This window comes from Lithobates pipiens, unplaced genomic scaffold (assembly GCF_037356315.1).
Source record: "Lithobates pipiens isolate NorthernLeopardFrog02 unplaced genomic scaffold, aLitPip1_a1.2 Scaffold_64, whole genome shotgun sequence".
NCBI lineage: Eukaryota > Metazoa > Chordata > Amphibia > Anura > Ranidae > Lithobates > Lithobates pipiens.
Genome location: NW_027507886.1, coordinates 1,911,307 through 1,937,122, shown reverse-complemented (window position 1 = coordinate 1,937,122; position 25,816 = coordinate 1,911,307). Strand labels below are relative to the sequence as shown.

General features: G+C 41.1%; 1 protein-coding gene across 4 annotated transcripts in view; it reads right to left on the bottom strand.

Moving 5' to 3' along the window:
- The window catches only part of LOC143958914 (ras GTPase-activating protein 4-like), a 239,161-nt gene that overhangs the window by 35,333 nt on the left and 178,012 nt on the right, over window positions 1–25,816 (bottom strand). For all 4 annotated transcript variants that reach the window (XR_013270144.1, XM_077467902.1, XM_077467900.1 and 1 more), the window contains exons 9-12: window positions 18,209–18,326; window positions 14,609–14,762; window positions 11,187–11,251; window positions 8,858–8,970 (exon numbers count right to left, since the gene is read on the bottom strand). Coding sequence is in view for 3 of the 4 variants with exons in the window: in XM_077467902.1 (XP_077324028.1) it covers window positions 8,858–8,970; window positions 11,187–11,251; window positions 14,609–14,762; window positions 18,209–18,326 (450 nt within the window). In the remaining variant the exon portion in view is untranslated. The remainder of the gene's footprint in view (window positions 1–8,857; window positions 8,971–11,186; window positions 11,252–14,608; window positions 14,763–18,208; window positions 18,327–25,816) is intronic.

Here is a 25,816-nt window from a genome sequence, read left to right as displayed (position 1 = left end):
TACCGCTGCAGCTGCTCTGTCCATGGCGGACATTTACAGACTACATTGATTGATCGGTGGGATATTTTGAGACATATATCTAATTGAGTGGGCTCTGTATAAGGTCTAGAAATTCCCTGAAGAAGGGCAGGATCTGCCTGAAACGATTGTCGGGTTGGACGTGTGCTAGAGCCATTTTATGTATCATATTGTGCTGCTTGTGATGATGCATTTTTCAAAATGCTTTACATGCATATTTAAAGATAATTTTTGTATTTAATAAAATATTGTAATAATATCCGTGTTTTCAGTCACTTATAAAGTCCAGTTTTATTGGGGGTTTTTCTCCTTTCTGTACATTCATATTTAATGGATCACAGGACAATGAACGGGAAAGGGGGGTGGGGGCGCTAGCGCTACATGGAAAATTCCCTGTATAAAGATCTGTATTGCACAAAAAGCTCAATTCTGGTCTGGACCCAGCTGCAGGAAGGAGAGGATTTGTCCAACAAAGTCCTGGTGTGGACACCGCAAGACTCACACCAAATGAAGTATGCCATCTATGTCTGAAGATAGACCTTGCAAGAAGTAGGATTTTAGCATTTAGCACCGGAGTTATATATTCAGATATGCCCTTTTCGGTCAGACCCTGGGCTTCAACCAGCATATCGTTAAAGCCACTGACTGTAAAGCAGGATGGCAAATTTTTCCTGGAGACAAAAGATCTTGATGATGTGGCATAGCCTATGCAGTATCTGCCAGGATTTTACTAAAAAAACAATCCTCCTGGGCCTGGGCAATGAGCAATGAAGATCACCAAAATGCCCTCAGTCTTGATCCTGCACAGCAGATAAGGAAGAGGTTTTAGAGCAGGAGGGGCATACATCAGGGTGTACTGATCCTATGAACCACCAGAGCATCCACATTCCACTAGAGTATCCCTGCATCTAGACACAAACCTGTCCGATGAATCTGAAGGCAAGAAGATCCACATTCAATGCCCCCCCCCCCCCCCACCTGTGGCAAATGTCCTTGAACAACTCATGGAGTAGGAAACATACCTGCCTATGCATGGAATGTAAAATTGGTTGACATGGAATGTAAAATCCATTGGTTGATGTAGGCAACTTCCATCAGAATGATCCAATGCTGCATAGACAGCCAAATAATCCAAAGTTCCAGGATGTTGATGAGACTCCTCTGAAAAGCAAATCTCCTGCACCAACAGGGTGCTCCTCCCCAGTCTTGCAGACTAGTATCTGTCGAGAGTGTATTGCAGGATACAGGAAGGATAGACTTTCTCCATTCCAGAGCTAGATTCCTGAGCCACCAGGCCAAGGACAACCTGGTCCTTGGTGCCAAGCATATCAATTTGTCTAGGGATTTTCAAAAAGACAAATGTTGCATTGTGGAGGTCTAGAGTGAAACTGCACAAAAAGGACTGCCACGACAAAGGCTACTATCAGGCCCAAGACCCATACAAATGTGGAGAGTTGGGTAACACATGAACTGGAGACTTTAATTTGTTATTGGAAAGTCTCCTGTAGAAGAAACACTCTGGACTGAGCTGTTGACCCAAACTATACCACAATACTCCAACCAAAGTGTTGGTTTCCGGTGACACTTTCCAAATGTTCAGGATCCATCTGAACCACTGTAATGTCTGGGCAGGCAAAGACACTTTATCAGATTGACTCTGCTCTGACTATTCTCTTAACAGGTTGTTTAAGTATCCCACAACAGAGATGCCACAAGAGCAAAGTAAGGCTAATACTGGGGCCAGCACCTTGGTTAACACCCAAAGTGCTGATGAAAGGCCCAAGGTCAGGGCCACAAACTTGTAGTGTAGAGGCCCCACAATAAGGTGTAGGAAACACTGATGTGCTGGTAAAATGGGTAGGTACGTAGGTATACATCCTTGATGTTCACAGAAGCCAGAAATGCTCCCTAGTAAAGGGATGCAATGCCAGACCTGGTGGATTCCATGCAGAAATTCTGAGGTCAAATAAAGACATTCAGTGCTCTTAGATCCAAAATAGCAGGAATAGTTTAGGAATGATAAACAGGTTGGAGTAAAGTTCTTGAAACCATTCCGACAAAGACCACCTTGATCCAGAAGACCCCAGAGGGCTCTATGGATATCTGCTAATTTGTGCCATGACACAGAAAGGTTGGAGGTGAGAATACAAGGAGGAGGCAGGGAGCAAAACTTCAGTTTATACCCCAGAGATACCACCTCCTACACCCAAGCATCTAAGATGTAATCTTTCCAAGTGTCCCCAAAGGTTAATAAACGTCCCCACTCTGGAATGTGGGAATACACGTTCATTTGTTGAAGGATTTGGCAGACCGAGTTCCAGACTGGGAGTAAAGTTTTGGAGGTCTTGATGTGGAGGGCGCAGGAGTGGAAAAATAAAAGGCACATTTCTTAACAGATAAAAGAGGGAAGACTTTGTTTCCAAGTCTTATGCTTAGAAATAAGGGTGTTTTGGGCATAAGTAGCATCCTTGATAATGGTATCAAGAGTAGATCCGAAGAATTGTTGCCCCTCAAAGGTCATCAGGAAAGCAGATTCAGCAGTTCAGCACTTTAACCCACACAGGAGAAAAATCTGAAAGCTTTCTGCTGACCGTCACAACTAAAGTTGAAAGCTATAGCCATTGAATCCATGTGTTCTATAATCAAGGGATCTACCACAGTAGTAATAAAAACATCACTTTTAAGATAATTTCATCAGTCAGCCATGGTTTGGCACAGTTAAATCAGCCAAGATGGGGTGAACAGCAGGATCAACCAGTGAAAGTGAGTTCTAGAGAGGGCTTTAAACCAATTATCAGTTGGCTCTTTAACCAGTTGCCACCTGCCCACCATCAAATGATGGAGGGGCGGTGTGGCTCTCGTTCGACGTCGGCCCATTCGAACAGGGCATGCGTGCAATCGGGTGCGTGCAGCCCTGCACTGTCGGTGGCGGTGTCCCTGAGGCACAGCTTGGCAATAACAGGGGTGAACAGCCAATGGGCATGGCTGTTTTTCATGTGATTGGCCATGATCCAGTCACGGCCGATCACAGATGGTACTTCCCCCTTGGACATGGCGCATGCACATGATTGGGAGCGAGCTGCACGGGGATGTCAGTGGCGGTGTGTTCCCAGGAACACAAGCCATCACCAAGAATGGTAAACAGCCAATGGCTGTTTACCACGTGATTGGCTGTGATCCATTCACGGCCGATCAAAAAATGTAAACACAGACTGCTTACTGGCTGTTACTGGCTCTTCTCTCCTCACACACCATTTCTAGTGTGAGGAGAGAAGAGCTAGGAGCAGCGAGTTACCAATGTGTGTGTGTATTCTACAAAAGCACCACACAATAAAGAAAACCTGTCACATCACTCCTACCCCTTCATTGCACCTGTCACCCAACAGTCACCACATCAGTGCCCATAAAGTCCACCTGTTACCCATCAGTGCCCATAAAGTGCACCTGTCACCATCAGAGACTGCCATCAGAGACAGTCAGTGGTGCACATGTCATCCATCAATGACTGTCGCCTGTCTCCCATCAGTGACCGTCACCAGTGATCATCATCAGTCACCTATCAGTGACCACCACCTGTCACCTATCAGTCCCATAAAGTGCACAGGTCACCATCAGAGACTGCCATCAGTGACCGTCACCTGTCACCCATCAGTGACCGTCACCTGTCATCTATTGTGAACGTCACCTGCCAACCATCTGTCACCTGTCACACAGCCCATCAGTGACTGCCACCTGCCACCCATCGCACAGCCTATCAGCAGCATGTCCAAAAAAGTTTATAGCAGTGAGGAGGCATTCCATATCCTCTCCATGACTGATGAGAGCAGCGGGGAGTTCTCATTAGATTCCAATGCCAATTTGCCGATTTGAACCTATTGATAGCACTGGATCAGCAAATGAATTGGAGGAAGAATGGGTCCCTCTTAAATGGGCAAGAGGCTCTGGAAACCAGGCAGCCGCCCAGGATCAAATGCCCAGGCCCAGTACCAGCGCTGCTGTCAGCGATAAAACCCAGGATCAAATTCCCAGGCCCAGAACGAGAGCTGCAGTATCACCCCCAAGTACAGGAATTTCAAATCCCCCAAATACCAGCACTATATTGTCACATCCCCCAAGAGTCAGGGCCACTACATACCTCCCAGATGCTCTTGCCAACCCAACATGGCTGCCTTCCGACTCAGGATCAGCAAGTATTCCCCCTTTCACCACTCAGCCAGGCCAATACCCAAGAAACCCTAAGAAATTGATTGTTTTTATCTATTTTTGCCCAACACTTTGCTGTAATTTATCATGGACCAGACCAATCTATATGCCCAGCAGCATATTGCCAACAACCCCCAATCATCATATGCCCGTTTGTTTGAGTGGAGAGATCTTACTTTGGAGGGAGTTCAAATTGTTTATGGGCCACACAATAAACATGGGGCTTACAAAAAAAAATTAAGGACATGTCTACTGGTCCACCAACCCCATCCACCATATGCCCATTTATTCTGCCGCAATGCCCAGGTCCCGATATGAGATGATTATGCGCTTCCTTCACTTCAGCGACAACACCCAGTGCCCTCCCCGAAATCATTCAAATTAATGACAGATTATGTAAAATTTGCCCACTCAAACATTTTTTCACAAAGATTTGTAGAACTCTATGTCCCCAATCAGCATATATGTGTGGATTAGTCCATAGTACCCTTTTCAGGCCAGTTAGGAATAAAAAACAATATATTCCTAGCAAAAGGGCCAGATACGGAGTAAAATTTTATAAGCTTTGTGAGAAAATCATGGGATATCTGTATGCATTCTGCATATATGAAGGAAGAGATTCCCAGCTCCAGCCCCCTCAGTGCCTGACCTACATGGGCCCAACTGGAAAAACCTGCAGAAAGAACAGGCAGGGCTTCCCACAATCCATAGTTAACAAAAAACTGCGATGGGGGGGGAAAAGCAACTTTGAGAAGCAGCAAAGTGCTGGCCTTGAGGTGGAAGGATAGCAGGAATGTGTACATGATGATGATCACCATCCACGATGACACTACAGTTGAGGTTCAAAGAAGATGAGGTCCCATTGAAAAGCCAACATGCATCCATGAATACAATCTCTACATGGGGGTCGATTTCAATGACCAAATACTTCAGCCCTATTTGACAATAAGGAGGTCCCGTTTCTGGTACAAGAAAGTAGAAATTTATCTCATTAATTTGGCCATTTATAATGCATACATAATCTACACCAAATCCACAGAAAGCCACACCCCCTTCCTGAAATTCATCGAAGATGTTGTCACATCCATAATCTATCAACAAACGCCCCCCCGATTTCAGCCCAAAACTTGGTCTGAAATCGGACCTGAAATGGTGAGCAAGGACGCACCGGACTCCTGCTGTGAGCTGCTGCATGCTCATATGTGAATCCAGCCTAAATCCAGCCAACATTTTGGCCAAAATTTGTAAAGAAAAAATGACTAATTTGCAAAATTTTATGACAGAAACAAAGACAAAGGCATTTTTTCATCAAATGTTCAGTCTTTTTTTATTTATAGCACAAAAAATAAAAAACCCAGTGGTGAATAAATACCACCAAAAGAAAGCTCAATTTGTGTGAAAAAAAATTATAAAATTTTTTTTTGGGTACAGTGTAGCATGACTAATTTTCATTCAAAATGCCCTGTACTTAAGTGGTTAAAGACAGGTACACCCTTCACTGGTATAGTAGTCAATTTGTAAATGCGGAACACTGCTGGATTCACAGTGGGGGTAGACTGTTTTTGTGCAAAATGCTCTTCAAAAAGGTAGAAGTTTAATTAGCCATGGGGGAAATAAAGAGCTTTTTATGGTGTTTCCCATCTCTGAAAGTGAAAGAGTTAGAACAGCAGATGCAATAGGAAAGTCTTTGCGGCTTTAGAGGCATTAAAGCACCGAAGACTAGAAACAGCATTGGGGGAATAAACAGGCTCATCCTCTAGTTTCAGAGTCAAACACTCTCTTTTTACTCCATTAGCCCGGCTGAGGACATGCACACCTGATAGCTACAGTGCAAGAGACAAGTTCTAGCAGCAATATAGAAGAGAGCCTTGTCTGAAGAAAAAAAATATTGAAGAGTTAAAAAATAAAGGTGCTAGAAAGAAATATGCTAGCCTTGCACAGCATAGCTGATGAGAAGTCATACATTATCCTAGGACACTAGCAAACAACCGAATCATGCTTCTAGTAGGAGGAGTTACCCTGGGCCTACAGTTTTCTTGTTTTCCAGTGTTCTACCCCATTGTAGCCATAGAACCTGAACAGGAAAGACTTCCTGTGCCTCTCAATGGAAGAGAGAACAAAATACATGTTTATGCAACATAAAGTCATGCACTTAAAAAGGATGTGAAAATCATTAGTTATGGGTATTTACTTCCTCCTCTCTCTGATTTACAGGCAAAGCCTTCTTTCTGACATCCTAGTTCTTATGCAATACACTTCTGTTTCATTTGGACAAAAGGAACACCGGAAGGTCAGATGTTCAGCCTCTGGTCAGTGTAACATTTATATGAACACTGTATCATTATTATTCCTTGGGGGAAAAAAACCTGCAACAAGCTGAATTTTAGTTAAAGCAGAACGCCACCCAAACCCCATTTTTATTTTATTTTTTGTGTAAAGGAGCAGGTTTTAACCTCTTGCCTGGCCTGTGCTTCTGTCAGTAACCATGGAGCTTTCCCTCAACTCTATTGATAGTTGTGGCTCAGCAGTAAACCTCCTGGCTCGGCCATATTTTTCAGATTGGGAATACACAAGGGAAACATGGAAATTCTGAAGTTTGTAAAGTGCAATGCTTGCATGCAGCTGCTCTTTGTTTAAAAATGCTGTAATGTACAAGACTGCCTATAAAAATCGCCTGCTTTCAGGATTCAGATAAATATTTTGTCTTCATTAACCTCCCTGGCGGTAATCCCGAGTCTGGCTCGGGTTGGGATTTTACTATCATAAGCGGTAACCCCGAACCAGACTCGGGATGGCATCGCTGGATACAGGGAGGGCACGGAGAAGTTACTTACCTTGTCCCCTGGATCCAGCGATGTCCTCCGCGCTGTGTGATGGAGCTGTCCTCCGCTCGATTCACAGTGCCGAATGGCGCCGATCTCCGTTCCCTGCGATGTTACGGCGCAATTCAAAAAAGTACACAAAACACACACAGTACTGTATAAAAAAAATTACACACCCCTTTGTCCCTAGTGGTCTGTGCAATGCCCTGCATGCACTTTTATATTATAAATACGTTTTTTCTGCCTGGAATTTGGAGATTAAATAAATAAATAAAGTCGCGCTATGGAAAAACCAAAACAAAACTAGATCTCCAATGTGATAGAAATATAAAAAAGGTAAATAAATAAAAAGTGAAGAAAAAAAAGAGAATGTACTGGGTTAGAGCTGCCTGTGCCTGAAGCCCTCACTTCCTTAATAGGGAGGAGAGGGAAATGGAAAGTGTAGAATAAAAAGGTTATGGCGCTAAACCCTATCAGTGATGTGATAAGTTAACCTATCAAAACCTGGTGTTTAATTTTTTATATAAAAAGAAAAAACTGTTGGCAGTAGCGTGCAAAGATTTCCTAAAATAATTTTATCCTAATTAAAAAGTGTGTGATCAATGTGGAATCAACATACGTGTTCCATCATAATTATAATCAAAGTGGATATTAAGTTATCTTATACGTATCAGCCTACTATGGGTGGATACTAAAAACATGTAAACATTCATTTAGGTATGCAACATGGTGAAAATGTTATTTGTATTCAACAATGTGCTAGTTCAGAACAGACTGTGCAAACATGTGCAAAATATGTGCAAAAACCAACTAAGGATCAGAACAACCAGGGATCAGAAATATATTCAACCAATAATCGCATGAAGACGCAAAATATGTGCAAAAAAAAAAAAAAGCAACTAAGGATCAGAACAACCAGGGATCAGAAATATATTCAACCAATAATCGCATGAAGACGCATCTATGTCCAATGTAAGTCCAAAATTAATGTTTGGCTTAATGATACTGCCTCTTCAGATTATTGTTGTAGACATGGAGATTGTCCATTGTAACCAGAAAGTGTCCCTTTTTCAGTGTTTTAGGATTTGATTACATTATTGAATAATTTTTATTATTATTTATTATATTATGAACTTTATCATACCCGGGATGTCTGCTAGACTCTGGTTTGAACAGATTTAAGAGAGTTATTCCTAAGAATTATAGGACTACAATATAAAACGCCAAATTTCCATGCAAAATAATTGTACCGCTTTCAGCACCTAAAACCAGAACTAATCATACCGCCAGGGAGGTTAAACTATATTCACACTGCATAATATAATTCATTATAACACATATTACTAAAGCCTATCTCTGGGGAAAAGAAAAATCCTTCCTGCAGTGAGGCTGCTTGCAAGGCTTAAATGCTGATTTACATCTGAGATACCAGAAAAAGCAGTTTTATATACCTGATTCCTTGGTTACCCAGCAGGCACCACTCTCCTCTGCTAACTTACGCTCCAGTAGTAGACTGTCCCTAGGCATCCTTAAGTCCAATATAGGGCTAAGGGCCTTGCATTAAATTTGATGATGTCAACTGCTGAAGCATGGGGAGAAGAGGCTAGGGGGTGCTGGCCTGGTGTGTGTAGGGAACCTCCTGGAGCAGATGAGAGGGTCTGTAAACATGCTTTTACCAATACTCTAGACCTAAATGAGCATTTAACCCTTGCTCTTTGAGGAAGCCCCACTGCAAGGTAGAACTTTTGTTTTCTCTGGAGTTCAGTTTAAACTTACTAGATAATATTAGATATTAATACAGTATCCACACTTACCCAGCTTCTTTAATCTCTAATTTACTAGGATCCAGTTCAATATATTTTTTCTCTTCAAAGATACGATTGATTGTTGGTCCAACAACACTGTGTAAATACTGGGTTCCTGCTACCTGCAGCATAAACAATATTTGCATCATAAACATGAAGAATATGAAAAATAAAACTATTGAAATTTTTTAATAAGCTGGCTGAAGGTTTAAGCTGTCATTCACTACCAATCTTTACAGATTTCTGGAGCCATATTATCTAGATTTTCCCATGAGCAAGACAGAGAAAAGTCAAGTTGCGCTTTAAATCTGCATCCTGGAGCCACCTGCTTTAGACATTTTTCTGTGTATTCTTATGAACATTCCACTTCTGGAAGCAGAGGTGATATATCATCTGGTCTCTAAAAGATTCTCTTTAGGAATATAAGAGGAGGCCATCTGGCTCAAAGAATAGCTTAAAAACTGAGCTTGGTGTAGCATTTGCTTGCTGTACAAAAGTTGGTGGCAAGTTTGCTTGTCAAGGTCTTAAAGACAACCACGATCATATTTCCCGTGTCTTACCCCTGACAGAGGATATTTCTTTAAACGAGTACTAAAGTCAAGTTTATTTCATAATAATACATATACATAATATTATCACTAACTCATAATTGCTGTATTTACCAGGAAAAAGCTGTTTGTTTTACAGTTTTTAGTTCACATCAATTTAATCCGCCCGCTGGCGTTCTTAAAAAACAGGATTCATCCCTACTGTCATGGGGATTCCCCACTGACAGCAACATGTAAACAAAAGAGCTGACCTTTGGGCCTGTTATGGATTTTGGGGGAGACCACATAATGAAATAAAAAACAAAAAATTGCTGCCCACCGAACCCAACTGCTCCCACAGCTTGCCGTCACCAAATTACATTGCCAGCTTTTCCTGCCTGCTTATGATATCAATGAGTATTGACTAGATATGGACATGTCCATATCTGGTCAATGATGTCATAAGTAGGCTGGGTACTCAATGATGTCACTAGGTGACGCCTGCCCCTTTGTTTACTTCAGCAGTGGGGACAATTGATGTTGCTAGTTCTGCACTAAACAAAGGGACATCACTGGGTGACCCCGCCCACTTATGACATCATTGACAATATATGAACATTCCCTTTTATTTACTTTAGTAGCGGGAAGAACCGGAAATGTAATTTGGCTTTGGCAACAGGAGCAGTCAGGTTCAGCAAAAGCCATTTTTTTTACTGTCTGGGTTGGCAGCTATAATTTTTCATGACTGACGTAACCCTACATCACTGAACGATGTGACTGACCATAGATCTACACTGCAGGACTTGTCAAAAACAGTGTTGTGTTTATTTTGTCATTTTTTTGGTGAATGATTATGTACCCCATACTAACATAGGAGTGCTTCCAGATTCTGATAGGTGACCTCCTGCACCCCACAACCATTGGGCCAGGGGTATGGGGAAGAGGCCCTTGTCCTCATTAACATGACATGGGGACAAAATGCTTCGCCCCCTCGGACAAAGTTCCCCCCTTATTGAGGGCATGTGGCCTGGTATAGTTCAGAAGGGGGGGGGGGGGGGGCGCAAGCTGCTAATCGACCCCTTTCCTGGTCTACAAGGCTGAATGCTCAGATAGGTGTCTGGTATGGATTTTGGGGGTGGACCTCACACCAATATTTTTTGGCAAAGGATTCCCCCCCCCCCCCCCCCAGAGCCATACCAGACCCAAAGGGCCTAGTATGGATTGGGTGTGGCCTCATGCTGGGTTTTTTTTAAAAAATGTTTTAAATTTTTGGCTCTTATGTTTACATTCTACTCTTAGCAGGTACTCACAGTCACTGCTTTTTCATTTGAACCAGAGTGAAGGAACACATCCTCAGGTACCCTTTAGATGTGTATGTTCCAGGGGAGGGAGGGGGAGAGGGTCACTTGATGATGTAGAATCTAGCTATGTAGTCTGCCCAGCAGTTGCTTCATAACATTCTATCAGCACTGCTAAAGTCTCATCACTGGGTGGCCAGCAGGGAGAAAAATGCTTATCTAAAGGGATTTCAGGGATGTGTTTTTTCATTCCAGCTCATCACTTACACTTGTAGTTTTTGTTTTCAGTGCATCTGAATGGGTCGCCTCAAAGGGACATATTGTGAGGGCAGACTGAATTATAGTCACAGGCATAAGGGAAACTGAAGGCAGTTGAGGATATTTGTAATGATTTATAAGCTATTTAAATATATATACCATTAAACAATTGGGAATTCATCAAATAAAGCCTTCACACGTAAACATTTGACAAGACTGAGAATTAAGGTGATAAATTAAAAATATATTGTTTACCTTAAGAAAGGATTCCATTGACTTGGAAGCCAAAGAATTACTTCTGAATAATGTGTTTGGTTCATCTGTGATAATAATATATTTGATTTACAATTCAAACATCAATATATAAAATAAGGAAATATTATTTATCAACCATAAACTGAACAGTATAGAAAAGAGCACAAGTGCAGACTAAATGCTTATCTTTTTAAAAATCATAATTTTACCAACATCGCACAATTTCCAATACATGCATGTTAATACAAGTATTACTTTTGATGGTCGTCGCCTAGCAGGGTATTATACTTGCTCTGCAATGTGGGGTTATGAGTTCAATCCCCAACAGTACTATCTACATGGTGCTTGCATGACATGTCCCCATCAATACTGATAGATTAACTGGTTTACATCCAAACTAGCCTTTGGTCTAGTTCACACTAATGCAATTTGAGTTGCACAGAATCGCATGACAATGGAAATCACATTTTTTAATGATGCCCATTCACATCAATGTAACAACGTATGGAACAATATTGGAAAAGGATCCTGTACTACTTTGGTGTGACTCCAGTGAGATTTTGGCTCCATAGAACATACAAACCACATCTAAAACAAACCAAGTTGCACTGCTTAATTGCACTGAAAATCGGATCTGATCGCAGTAGTGTGAATCTATCCTTACTGTGAGTACAGTGCCTTGAAAAAGTATTCCTACCCCTTGAAATTTTCCACATTTTGTCACGTTAAAACAAAAAAAAACGTAAATGTATTTTATTGGGAATTTATGTGCTAGACCAACACAAAGTTGTACATAATTGTGAAGTGGAAGGAAATAATAAATGGTTTTCCAAATTTTTTACAAATAAATATATGAAAAGCGTGGCATGTATTTGTATTCAGCCCCCCTGTACTCTGATACCCCTAACTAAAATCTAGTGGAACCAATTGTCTTCAGAAGTCAGCTAATTAGAGTCCACCTGTGTGTAATTTAATCTCAGTATAAATGCAGCTGTTCTGTGAAGCCCTCAGAGGCTTGTTAGAGAACATTAGTGAACAAACAGCATCATGAAGGCCAAGGAACACACCAGACGGGTCAGGGATAAAGTTGTGAAAAAGTTTAAAACAGAGTTAGGTTATAAAAAAAATCCCAAGCTTTGAACATCTCATGGAGCATTGTTCAATCCATCATCCGAAAAAAGAGTATGGCACAACTGCAAACCTACCAAGACATGGCCGTCCACCTAAACTGACAAGCTGGGCAAAGAAAGCATTAATCAGAGAAGCAGCCAAGAGGCCCATGCTAACTGGGGAGGCGCTGCAGACATCCACAGCTCAAGTGGGAGAATTTGTCCACAGGAGAACTATTAGTTGTGCACTCCACAAATCTGGCCTTTATGGAAGAGTGGCAAGAAGAAAGCCATTGTTGAAAGAAAGCTAAAAGAAGTCCCGTTTGCAGTTTGCGAGAAACTATGTGGGGGACACAGCAAACATGTGGAAAAAGGTGCTCTGTGTTGAGACCAAAATTTAACTTTTTCGCCCAAAAGCAAAACGCTATGTGTGGCGGAAAACTAACACTGCACATCACCCTGAACACACCATCCCCACCGTGAAACATGGTGGTGGCAGCATCATGTTGTGGGGATGATTTTCTTCAGCAGGGACAGATTTGATGGGAAGATGGAGCCAAATACAGGGGAATCTTAGAATCTTTGGGGCCAAATACAGGGGAATCTTAGAAGAAAACCTGTTAGAGTCTGCAAAAGACTTGAGACTGGGGCAGAGGTTCACCTTCCAGCAGGACAACGACCCTAAACATACAGCCAGAGCTACAATGGAATGGTTCAGATAAAGCATATTCATGTGTTAGTATAGCCTAGTCAAAGTCCAGACCTAAATTTAATTGAGAATCTGTGGCAGGACTTGAAAATTGCTGTTCACAGACGCTCTTTAGCCAATCTGACAGAGCTTGAGCTATTTTGCAAAAACAGAATGGGCAAAAATGTCACTCCCTAGCTGTGCAAAGTTGGTAGAGACACCCCAAAAAGACGTGCAGCTGTAATTGCAGAGAAAGGTGGTTCTACAAAGTATTGACTCAGGGGAGCTGAATACAAATGCACACCACACTTTTCACGTATTTATTTGCAAAAAATGTTGAAAACCATTTATCATTTTCCTTCCACTTCACAATTATGTGCCACTTTGTGTTGGTCTATCACATAAAATCCCAATAAAATACATTTACCTTTTTGGTTGTAACATGACAAAATGTGGAAATTGTGTGGGTAAGGGTGTGAATACTTTTTCAAGGCACTCCCTCAAGTTTAAATAAAATTAGGCAGAAGTAAATGCCAACGGGAAATGCAAGTCTATAGTATATGTAGTAGCAGATGTTGATATTTTAAAATAGCCTTTAATGGGCAATTCTAAAAAAATATTACTTCTGCTGTGGGTGAATATTTGTAATTTGAATGACCTTCAGTCTTCTTACATCTCTTATAGACTTCCATGGTGATTTTGTGTCTCTATTTTCAGCCGGATTCGATAGTTGTTTGTTACATTATAATGAGTCCCAGGGAAACCACTATTTCACTTTTAGTAAAGGTCATGACAGATGGGACTTTGCGTTCTGATGCGGGGTACTGCATAACTGGATTCAAGTAATTCAAACTGCCAGCAGCAAAACAAAACTTAAAGAGGAACTTTACCCATAACAACTTAATATAAAATAATGTTGTTTAGCAGGTAACATACATTCCACTTTAATAATTATGCTACCAAATTAGTGTGTGCTGTAAAATTGCATCCAGCATTGCTCCTGTTTCTTCTTGATAGAGGCTGCCATTTTGCTGAAGCCCAGAGCCCCTGAACAGCAGCAGATCATAAAGTGGAACTAAACCCATCGATTTAACATTTTCAAAAAACAGTTACATTCCTGGAATGCTGGGATTGTCCTCAACCAAACTGTCAAACCATCAAATGGCAAGTGTCATAACTTGTCGCATGTGCAGCACCATTGCAGTTGCAGATCAAACAGAAGCAGCTTCCTTGGCTGTAAAGGATAGGAGGGTTTAATTCCACTTTAAGGCTGTCAGCAGATCGACTTCTACAAACTCAGCAGTGCCTAAAAAATTAAGAGCAACTAAGTGTACGCACAGCAGGGTGAGACAGTGTATTACTGGATTTTAAACAGTATAGGCACTTATTTTTAAAGCTATACCTGAAAAAAGGGCCAGCCTGAAGTGATCTAGCAGGACTTAATTTTCTAACTAAAGTTCCACTTTAAATATCAGCTATGGGTGTGGTTAGCCTCTCTAAAAGAGTCACTTAATTTTGCAACTTAATGCCCATAATTAATAAAAGATGAAATGCAACAATGGCACCTCTTCTGAGAAATGTTACTTTTGCTCCCGCAATGGAAAACATGCACAGATGTCACTTACTCGTTTTTTCCAGCTCAAGCCTAAAGAGTAGATCAAGGAATTCCTTTGCTAGCCCTTGTCCTAAGAAAATCTTTACAAGGTTGGTGGCCACTTCCTGTCTGCATTCAGCAGATGTGGTGTCATCTATCAGTGTTATTAAAGGTCCACACTTTTCCTGTTGAAACACAAACATAATTCACAGGACTATAGTTTTAATGTCCATGGCCTTCTCAAAAAAAATCGAATTTCCACTGATACATGTTGCACACTTTAAAGCTGGTTTAAATAGTTAATTTAAAAAAAAGCTGGTTCAAATGTACTATTTACTTCACTAACAGGTGCAGTAGCTATGTGCTCTGTATAAACTATGTAGCCTCAACTACATACAGTATACAGCTCTGTGTTTCAGCAGTGGGACAGGAACTTCCTGCCCAGCTCCTGGAACAACATTGAGCTGGGCCGAGGGCTGATCAGCCATTCACAGGGAGCTTTGTATTATATGAATTAATACAAAACTTCTGATTGGCCAAGGCAGATAAGTGGTAGCATAACATCACATCTCCAACTCAGCAATCAGAGGAAGCTTTGCATACATTCATAGAATACAAAGCTGCCTGTGAAGTTCTGGGCAGTGCTCAGCCTGACTTTATATAGCTTAGATACAGTTTATACAGCTCACACATCCACTGCATCTGTTAGTGAGAGAATTAGTTGTTTGGACCACCTTGGACTAAACCATGGAGATCAGCTTTGAAAGCACTACATTGTTTAAGTATTACTATCTATGCTTATATGTACACATTACTATTGAGAGTCTGGGAATGTATGATATATGATAAGCAATGGCTTATATAATTGTGCTGGAGCACTGGTTTGCTATAGTCTATGGAAAGCAAATTGAATCTTTATAAGCGCATTATTAAACCTGCTTATTTTAGCTACCAAGATAGTCACTGTCACTTAAGGCTGGTTTCTAATTAGTCTCTGTGGGTTACTTGCTATCTCTGCCCTCTGTACTCTATTATAAATCTCTAAAGTGTCCTTCAGTAATATTATACCTTAACGCTAGAACTAGGAGTAGCTAGGGAAGGCAGTGGCCTTAGTCATTAGACACTATTATTGGGTGTGTGTTTATATTCTATCTACAGTCCAAGTGCTTTGTAATCTTATACAGGTAAGAACACAACTAATTTGAACCGATCAATCATACCAGCAACAGGAATGCCACACAACGAGAGGCAAAATAATATTCTTGCATTACTAAAACAGCCATGTGGAAAAAGTTCTACTCTTCACGCTAGGCTCATTGCTTTCTCAAAGAACAACAAAGCCCCTATCGACACGCTATTATACAGAAACATGAATTGATCCCACATGATCATTAACCCCTTCATTATTTAAACATATTCCTTCATAATGTATTGTGTAATGCATAATTGTATATATAACAAATTAAAACATTTTTATAATTTAATTTTCACTGATGTTAAAATAAATAAAGTATAAATGAATTAAAGTTAAAATAAATAAAATATCTAAGATATAATCTTACTCTTCTACTTCATATTACCCTTAGACTGGGTTCACAATGCTGTGTGGAGCAGCTCACAGCAGGGGTCCGGTGCGTCGCTGTTCTCCATTTCATGGAGGAATCAGGCCGAATGTTTGGCTGGATTCGAACCTGAAATGGACCAGAAGATGCACAGGACTCTTCTGCAAACTGCTCCGCAGCTGTCCCAGGGCTGTGTGATTCGGCTCCATTGAGAGCGAGTCACAGTCTCCTGACAAGAAAATTGGAATGCGTGAAAATCTACATCCAATTCACACTAGTGTGAATTCAACCTTAAAGTGATTGTAAAGCTAAAACATTTTTTTTTATAATAAACATGTTATACTTACCTGCTCTGTTCAATGGTTTTGCACAGAGCACCCCCGTACCATCTTTTCGGATCCCTTGCTGGTGTTCCTGGCACCTCTACCCTGCTGAGTGCCCCCATAGCAAGCTGCTTGCTATGGGGGCACTCATGCAGGCTTGCTCCCGAGCTGCACTCTGCATGACCATTGACAAGCCACAGTGCTTCTTGGACCCACCCCCTGCTCCCTCCTCAATAGCCTGCTGCTGTGTCTGAGCCACAGAAAAGAGAGAGAGCAGCAATGCTGCTCTAATGCACAACGCTGGATCTTTAATCTATCAATGCTACTTTGCTATTAGGAAATTAAAGTTGCAAGACACATCATATTTCTTACAGCTGAAGTCTTGGTATCATTTTTATTGCATAGTTACATTACTCCAGCTTTGACCAACATAAGTATACCTGAGGGAAGTTCCGTGGAAGGTGACAATCACTGTAGTAGTTGCAATCATATGGGTTCTGTGTCAAGCGGCTTCTGCCTGTGCCTTCTGCATAGAGACCACAGGGGGGTTCCTTGCTTGTGATGATTGGAACGATACCACCCCACCTTTCCACCTCATGCAATCAGGGAAAGCCTTGTATTCGTTTAAAAATATAAGGCATTTTGTGAATGGCTGTGGACAGTGGTGGCTGCTGGTAATTAATGGGGGGGGGGGGGGGGTTAAGGCAGTAAACAGTGCACCCACAGCCAACCTTCCTGGTTGGTTAACCTGCAACACCCCCCTCCCCCGGTTCTGGTTTCGGCGGGTCCGGAGCACTATGATGGGCAGCGCTTCACCCAGGCGACAGACAGCAGGCATCACTGGTGGCTTCCCTTAGCCCTGCTCTGCTCTCCTCAGCGGGCATCACAGCAGCTTAAAAAAAAAAACTCCCCTCCCTATTGGAATTCATGCATCCGGCGTCTTGCATGGCGGCCAGATGCATGGATATGGGGGGCAGCGCCAGTGTGCCCCTAATGAATGGGTTGCCCCTGGCTGAGGGGCTGAGTGTTGGTCACTATACTAGCTGAAAGAAAAAACAAACAGATTCCTCCATCCACACAAGCAAAGTGGATGGAGGAGTACCCTTTGCTGTGTCATTGTATTCTGACAGTAGGATCTCCTCCACTATTAGAACATCCTGATCAGCACTGCAGCCAATTAGCTGCAGCAAGCTGATCGAGAAAAAATTTCCAACATTTCATTCAACAAAAGTAACGGCCACACATGGATCAAAATTTGGTTGGCATCTGCTGAATTTATATGTCAAGCTTTACAATGGTCCAAGCTGAACAAATGTAAGGTTGCATTTGCATGGGGATTATCTACTGATTCCCTTTGATGTTTTTTCCACCTTGGAGTTGGTAGCTGCAGTGGCCAAGCCCTGTAAACTTCAATGACAGGTCCCTGGTGACTGCAGCTATCCATTACTTTCCACGCAGCCAGTGATCACCTGCGGCGATCATTGCTGGATGCACACAAAGTGATCACTGCAGGTAATTGCTGGCTGTGCAGACAGCTATGGCCACTGTCGACCTGTCATTGAAATGTACAGGGCTCAGCCGCTGCTCACAGGTGGCAAAAAACAGCAGCAGGAATCAGCAGATCCTTGCTTTTGTCATTTGCACTGTGCTAGTTGCTGGGGTGAATTTAGCCTAACTTTTCAAAAAAGATCATACATGGAGTTCAACTTTAATACAGCCAAGCAACCTTTGATTTGCATATGTTACCTTGTAAGAAGCTTTTACTTCCTGGCACAGTAGTTCCACTAAAGGCTTGTAGTAATCCGATGGCAAAACAGTCTCATCACGGAGCCTCACCTGCAGCTGAAGAGAACCAAGGTTTCCCCTAGGTAAAAAAAAGGAACAACTAAATGTAACAATTCAATTCATAAAAGGGAATCTGTCACAAGGGATGTATACTGCATAGTTGGCTTCTATAAAAAAAAAAAAAATTCTAATAGGCTTTTACGCTGATAATCCGTTCCTTAGTAAGTTTAACTCAGAATGACAATGCGACTTTTGAAGTTAGAACTCTGCATGACAGTTAGGTAACAGTCATTTTCAATAGGGATTGCACAATAACATTGCACATATTTCCCTTATGATATGTTCTATTTAAAGTGGTTGTAAATATAAAAAAACATGTTTATACTTATCTGCTCTGTGCAATGAAATTGAACAAAGCAGCCCCAAACCTCCTCTTCTTGAGTCCCCCACCTGCGTTTCTGGCTCTTCCTCTCTGGCAAGCGCCCCCATAGAAAGTCTCTTTCAATTGGGGTATTTGTGCAGGCTCCCTTTTGAGCCTTGCTGTCTGTGTATATAGACACACACACAGCAGGACACAGCCCCGCCCCATCACTGATTTCATTGACAGTAGCCAATGGCTCCTGTTGCCTCAGCAATGCCCTATGAGGCAGGAAGTGAGGGGAGAAAAAAGCTGCAGAAGTGCAGAGCTCTGGATAGAATGAGGGCTCAGGAAAGTACAAAGGGGGGTGAGGGGGGATACTAATACCTAAATATGTTTTTTCTTAATGCAAAGAATGCATTAAGGTAAAACCTTTTTTAGGCTTTATAACCACTTAAAATAAAATCAGGCACATTTATTAAAGGTGTTGAAAGTTTTCAGAAAATAAATTATATTAATATGCACTTCAATTTTCGATTACATGAAAGGCAAATTCCTGTTTCGTTATTTAAAAGTAAACAGTACTCTGCTTTTCACATTACTGAATAATAAAGTAAATATTCACACAATTGATTGAACTCCTTTAGTAAATCAGTCTCAATCTATACAACAGTTTTCAGGTCTTTTGTGGAATGTATAGTTAAATAAATGGGCATTTTAGAAATATAAACATATTTTCCTGATTTGTCTGTATAAATATTCCACTTGACATTTCCTATAACAATAAAACTTAGTAAATGTTACTATCTTTCTGTGTACTAGGTATGCTTGCTTCTTGTGCAGTCAGTTTATTGTGCTTTAATTGTAACCTACACTAAAATGTCTATGAACCCAAAAGTGATATTGCTGCTGAAGATGAATTTTTGGTGAGACAACTGCTTACTTCTGAAATCTCATCTGAGATGTGACCAGCAAGATGTCGCTCCCGTAGTTCTAGGCATTTTTGGGTTTAAAACTGCTTTAAATCACATTTTACCTGAAATACCAGTCATACAGTTAAGGCTATCCATAGTTATGAGATCACTGCTAAATGAAGCAATATTGCAACCACTGAAGACAACCTAGGCCACTTTTAGTTGCCTAGGTTTAGTTTAGTAGCTGATATCAGGTATGTTTAGAAAAGTCTTTTTTCATTGAGTATTTGTGTTTTGTAAATTATTTTTTAAACAAAACCACAAATATACATACAGAAAAAGCAGCAGCAAAATGTATCAAAGCATACAGTGTACTGAAGTGTGACATAGGGGCAAGCGGTTCACGGAGTTCTGCAAAGAGACAGAGGAGTCCCATGGCAATCTACTACTGAGTCCTCAGAATATAAATTTTTACTCTGAAGGAAGTACAGAATATATGTGCATTTTGCAGTCATATCCAAACGCAGCAGTCTTATCACATACAATAAACATTACATTAAGGCTCCGTGCATACTAGCTCCTAAGCTCCTAGAAGATGTTATTAGCATTTTTTTCTCCTGCTCCTAGAAGCCAAATAGTGTTATGTGTCCATGCACACTACTTTAGGCTATTAGCGGTTTATATATTTCAGCGTCTAGAAGCAGAAAAAAGTTTATTGGAGCCATTTTTCCAGCATAAATGATCTTAAGCACGGCTAAACTCTCCTAATAGCATTGTTTGAGTTTTTTTCCCTTTTACTGCAAAAATGCTAATAGAATTCTTACGCTCCTAAACGCTCTTAAAATGCTACTATAAAAAGCTATTACCAGCATTTTTTATCCACTGTTTTTTTTCCAGCGTTTTTGTTAGCTTAAAAAAAAAAACACTAGTGTGCATGGAGCCTTAGCATACTTAATAATCAGTGTGTATGTTTATAATCAGCCCCTTTGTCAACTATTAGGACACCTGTTCCAAACATGAGTGCCTATAATTGCCTTCAAACCATATAGGCCAAGGGACAGTAACTAGGGATCAGACTAAATGAACGTAGGTTTCAGTTTGTCTATACAGCAAGCCCATATTTTCTGGAACCTCAGTGGACAATACCTTTTAATACATGTATCAAAAGATAATATGGACTATCTCTTTCGGCCACTCTCCAACAGAAGACAGAGATGGAGAGACCTGTTTTCTAGCCGTAAACAGTACTATGTCAAGAGCATCTATAGCTTACCAATCCAAATTTATGGATCAAGTATATCCCAGAATGCAAGTATTTACAGGGAAGGAGAGAGAACTCTATTCAAAGTTTTGATCACTTAGTTACAGTACCTAATGGGTTTGTGTCATCTCCAAGAATGGGTGTCCTATGACAAGCAGCTGAGAGATAGTTGGAACTTCTGCTTTAAGTGTTGGTGACCCCTTGCCAAGCCACATTTGGTATGTTATTTTTTTGGGGGAGGAGCAGGTACCCTGTTTTTAAAGGCACCCAGCTCCTACTTCCTCCCCTGGCTCCGTGGCGCCGGAAGGAAGATCACCTCTCCCCCCTCCCTCCCTGCAATCTCCTGGGACACATCACAGGTCCCAGAAGATTGCCCGGCCATTCACAGCATGCAGCGTGGCTCGCGCATACATAGTGCACGCCCGGCTGTGAAGCCACAGCCGGGCACCCAAAGTTGAAATTCCGGTGCCTGGGAGAGGAGGAAGGCCTCCTTCATCTGCATCGCTGGACCATGGAACAGGTGAGTGTCTGATTATTAAAAGTCAGCAGCTACACTTTTTGTAGCTGCTGACTTTTAAATGGGTGGAACTCTGCTTTAAGCCAGAGCTTCCAGTGGTTGCATCTTCTGAATGCCCCTCATATCCATTGGCTAGGCTTCTAGATTTTCATTTGGATAACTGATTGACTTTCTGATTCATAAAGCTTAATCTGCTCTATAGTGACTTTTCTAAGCTAGATTGCAAACATTACAATACAGAACATGATTCTTTTGACAATAGTCAACTGAGATATAAACCAAAGCTGAAGCTCGGTCAAACATGTTAAGTACTCTAAGTACAGTAAACAATGTTATTTGTTATATGCTAATCTTTTGCTTAAGCAAACACAATATAAAGTTTCAACATGAAGGCAAGGGTTTCCACTGTATAACAGTCTGGGACGCATGCCTGAAATTGGTTGGTTTCGATTTAGAGTGAAGAACATAAAAAGTTTAGGGATGGCAAAAATATATACTTTTTCATTTATTGAAAAAGTAGGAGATACACTGGTTACATTCCAGATGAACATTAAGAGAAAACTGCATTCAGCAAGTGTAAAGAAAAACTCCACTAACAATATGTGCATACTTACCATCTTGATTAGCATCTTAAAGTTTTTTTTTTTCATTTGGATAGTGTAAGGAAGGGTTATAACCCTTGTCAGTTTTTGTGTGTCATATGTGTCCCACTGGGGAGATTTCCCTTAGCTAAAACAGAATATAAGAAGAAATCCTCCACAAAACACAGGTCGTCAACAAACCAATTCCCCCCATTGGAAGATTTCCCTTCTATTACTGTACTGGTGACAACCCAAAATTTTGGATTTTTTTTTACTTTTGCTCTCGGTGATAATGGTAAACAGGACAAATAGAGAAGATGAATCTCCCTAAGGAGGGTACAGATATCAAATAAAACCTGACAGGTGTGTTCTAGTCCAGTTTCACTCTATCCAAATCGAAAAAGAAAGTCTTTAGTTATACTATTAAGTATGCAATAATGGCCTCACGATTTTATCATAAGTTATTCTAGCATGTCTTATGTGCTTCATGAATCAGGGTTTTTTATTTCTACTAGAACAGGTTTTCTTGCAGGAAGAAACTATCTCCAAACTACGGGGCTGGAGTGTGCAATGGAATAAATGATATTCAATCCAAATCCAGAGATCTACATCCCCATCTTCAAAGTGCCAGTTCCAGAACCTGTGTGCCCTCTGCCTGCAGGGAACTTTTGGGAGACATCTCCCTGGAGTTCTCTATAACATCACTAAGCTAAGACCATATTTGTACTAATATGGTGAACACATTGTGGTGCTAGAATGCTTCACATTGAAAGCTGAGACACAGCTGGCTTTCCGGCGTGAAGCCGCAAGGCTACACTGCTGGGTTCCCTTACTCGCAATGGAAGCGGCATGCACGTGACAGCTGATGGAAACTGCTGGACTCCAGGACAGGTAAGTGTCCGATTATTAAAAATCAGCAGCTGCAGTATGTGCAGCTGCTAGCTTTTAATTTTTGCAGTGGTGGGCGGACCTCTGCTTTAAGAGTAAGGGACACTTCAGGTGGATAGGGACCTGTGGCGCACTTGGTTAAAAAGTCCGCGTGGCTAAAAGGTGAATAAATAATGATGGCACTGTGAAAAAATAATGATGGCCATGAGTTCCAGCCATGCAGGGTGGCAATCGAGCATCTCAAATGCTACACCCTTTAGCTGCAGAGGCATGAATTATACCCCCTGTTGAACTCTGCAAGCGCCCCGCAATTGCGTGCAATGCTTTTTTTTTTTTAACAGGCCTGTTGGGGGGCTTTGGTAAAATATCAGGGGTCTAAACCCCTGATGTCTCCCTTTTGAGACCAAGAAAGGGTCTGAGGAAGAGATTCCTCAGGTTCCTTTCCCTGCAGTCTCAGCTAGATCTATAAATGATGGAGATGCCCCTCTGTGGTCCGCGAGTGGAAACTATTTGCATAGAATAAAGATCACAGCTACCACTGTGTGTAGCGCCAGCTACTACAATGATTTACAGCATCACTACCAGCCCCCTGGATATCAGATATGCATGCTTTCATCAAGTCATGCTGGCTCAATGTAAATATGCAAATAAAATAATCCACCATTCGCCACAGCACATGCTGCATTATTGAATTCTTCAGGGAGCCCCAGACCTTTCAAGTCCAAGCCCTAATCCTCATCTTCCACTTTCATTAATTAGTGATTCACTGACCCTTAACAATATTAGTGAGTCACTGAACCCTTAACACTGACCCTTAACTGATCCAAACAGGGATGAGTGGCAATAATACTCCACAGTTTCTTAAATGTCAATAAATAATTTCAAGATTCTCAACACATCTGCCACGGCAATACAGTGACATTGAATCAGGATGTTACACACAAATTCTCTAAGAAACTGTGAAATAACCAACATGTGAAGAATAAGGGGACTTGGTGTCTATTTTACTTGAACAACCCACCAAACTGCTCCCACTAGGCCGATTTATAAAAAAAAAAAAAGGATTGAAAGTGAAACGGCTTTTCATACCAACCAATCAGGTTTCATTTTTAAATCTCTGGAAATGTAAACAGATTGTTTTCTAGGGGCAATAGTTCAATTTGTTGCCCTATTCGCAAAATGTGTACAGTGTAAATAAACAGCATTTTATTGTTTTATTTTATTTCCATGGCAGTAAAATAAACAATAGGCAGCTCAATTTTTCCATTACCCTTGAACCATTTATTAAACACAAAGTTTACCATTAATTAGTATAAACACTGTAGTGTCATTATTTCCTGTGACATAGAACCATATTTGCTACAAGATGGAAAAGGGAAGCGCTAATTATAAAAATATGTCATATACACGCTATCAGATATTAAACATCCCTTCTGACTCAAAAGAGCCATAATTTGCATTTTCTAGTTTTAATGCTGAAATCTCCGTTTTTTTCACTCTAAGAAAATATTCGTGGAAGAGACTGTTAACCAGTTAACTAATACAGAAAGCCGATTGGCTTTCTGTAAAATAATGTGATATCAACCTGAATAATAGAAACAGGACACTGGGGTTAAAATTTAAAATTAGGCTTTAATAGATGCCTATTTATCTCCTAGACTTCTATCTGTGGTCTCCAAACAACAGCCTTTTGATTGCCCTATACTTCCCACCAATACAAGGCACTATTCCTCCCATTGATACAAAGATTGGCATATAATTGTGCCAGCTGATACAAACATTGAGGCATAATTTCTCCCATTGACACCAACAATGAGGCACTACTCCTTCCAGTGACACCAATGTTGGGGCCCTATTCCTCCTATTGACACCAACAATGGGCACTATTCCTCCCACTGACACAAACGATGGGGCACTATTCCGCCCACTGACACCAATGATAGGGCACTATTCCTCCCACTATGACATCAATGATGGGGCATTATTCTTCCCACTGACACCAATGATGGGGCACTATTCCTCCCACTTTTTTGGTCCCACTGAACACCAAGTCTGAGACATTTTCTACTTCCATAGGTCACAGTCAAAGCTGAAGATCCGTATATTGGCACTTTGTTTATAAGGTTTGGAGACACCTGTACTAGAGCACCCTGGGAGCCCTAAACCCAGGGTGCTCAGCAAACAATGGCTGTTCTGAGGTTGTAGTTGTGCCATGCCATTCCTTCCTTTCCCCTGCTTCTCTCTATGCATGTTCAGCACAACCAACAAAGACAAAGAAGTTGACTTACTAAGGGATTTCAGGATGTTCACACAATAAAATGTGTAAAGGTTTTACTGCAATCGTGAAAAGAAAATCCCTGTTTACTTATTCCACTTGCACACGATTGAATTGAATATTTACCCAATTTACTGTGTGAACATTTCCAAATTCTTTAGAAAAGCAGCACCAATGACTAAAGATTAGAACTGCTTATACACATTTTGAAATAAAATACATATTTTCAAGCTACTGTCTCAAAATGTCCATATAATGCAAGGGATGGGTTTCTGTTAGAGGGGATGTAAACCCTTACATATACCCAGTGAAGTGACCAACCTCAGATGATACACTGAGATGAAACAAATCTTCCTACACAAGTTATACATGTATATCTGCTGTCTTCAGCTTTATATATTCTTTAGAATGTTCAAATTGTGTTAGGAGATTTTCTCTTCCTGGTTAACACTGCAGTGAAGCCTGGACATACAGCCAAGATAGCTGGCAAACAACCCCTCTCCTCATAGGTAGAGACTTTCAGATCTGTTTGTTAAATAGTTCAGCTCTGCGCTAATCTATTTATAGCATCCTCCCCAAAATCTGAGGGCTTTTCCTGCATCAGAGAGCTTGGTAGATGTTCTCATGCTGATAACAGAAGAACAGAGCAGGAGAAAGCTATGGGACATGGTGCTTTGAAGAGATATAAGAAAGCACTGCAGATATGTGCCCAGCTCAAATTTCATGAATCAGGTTTACATCTACTTTAAAGCTGATATTCAGGAATTCAGCCACT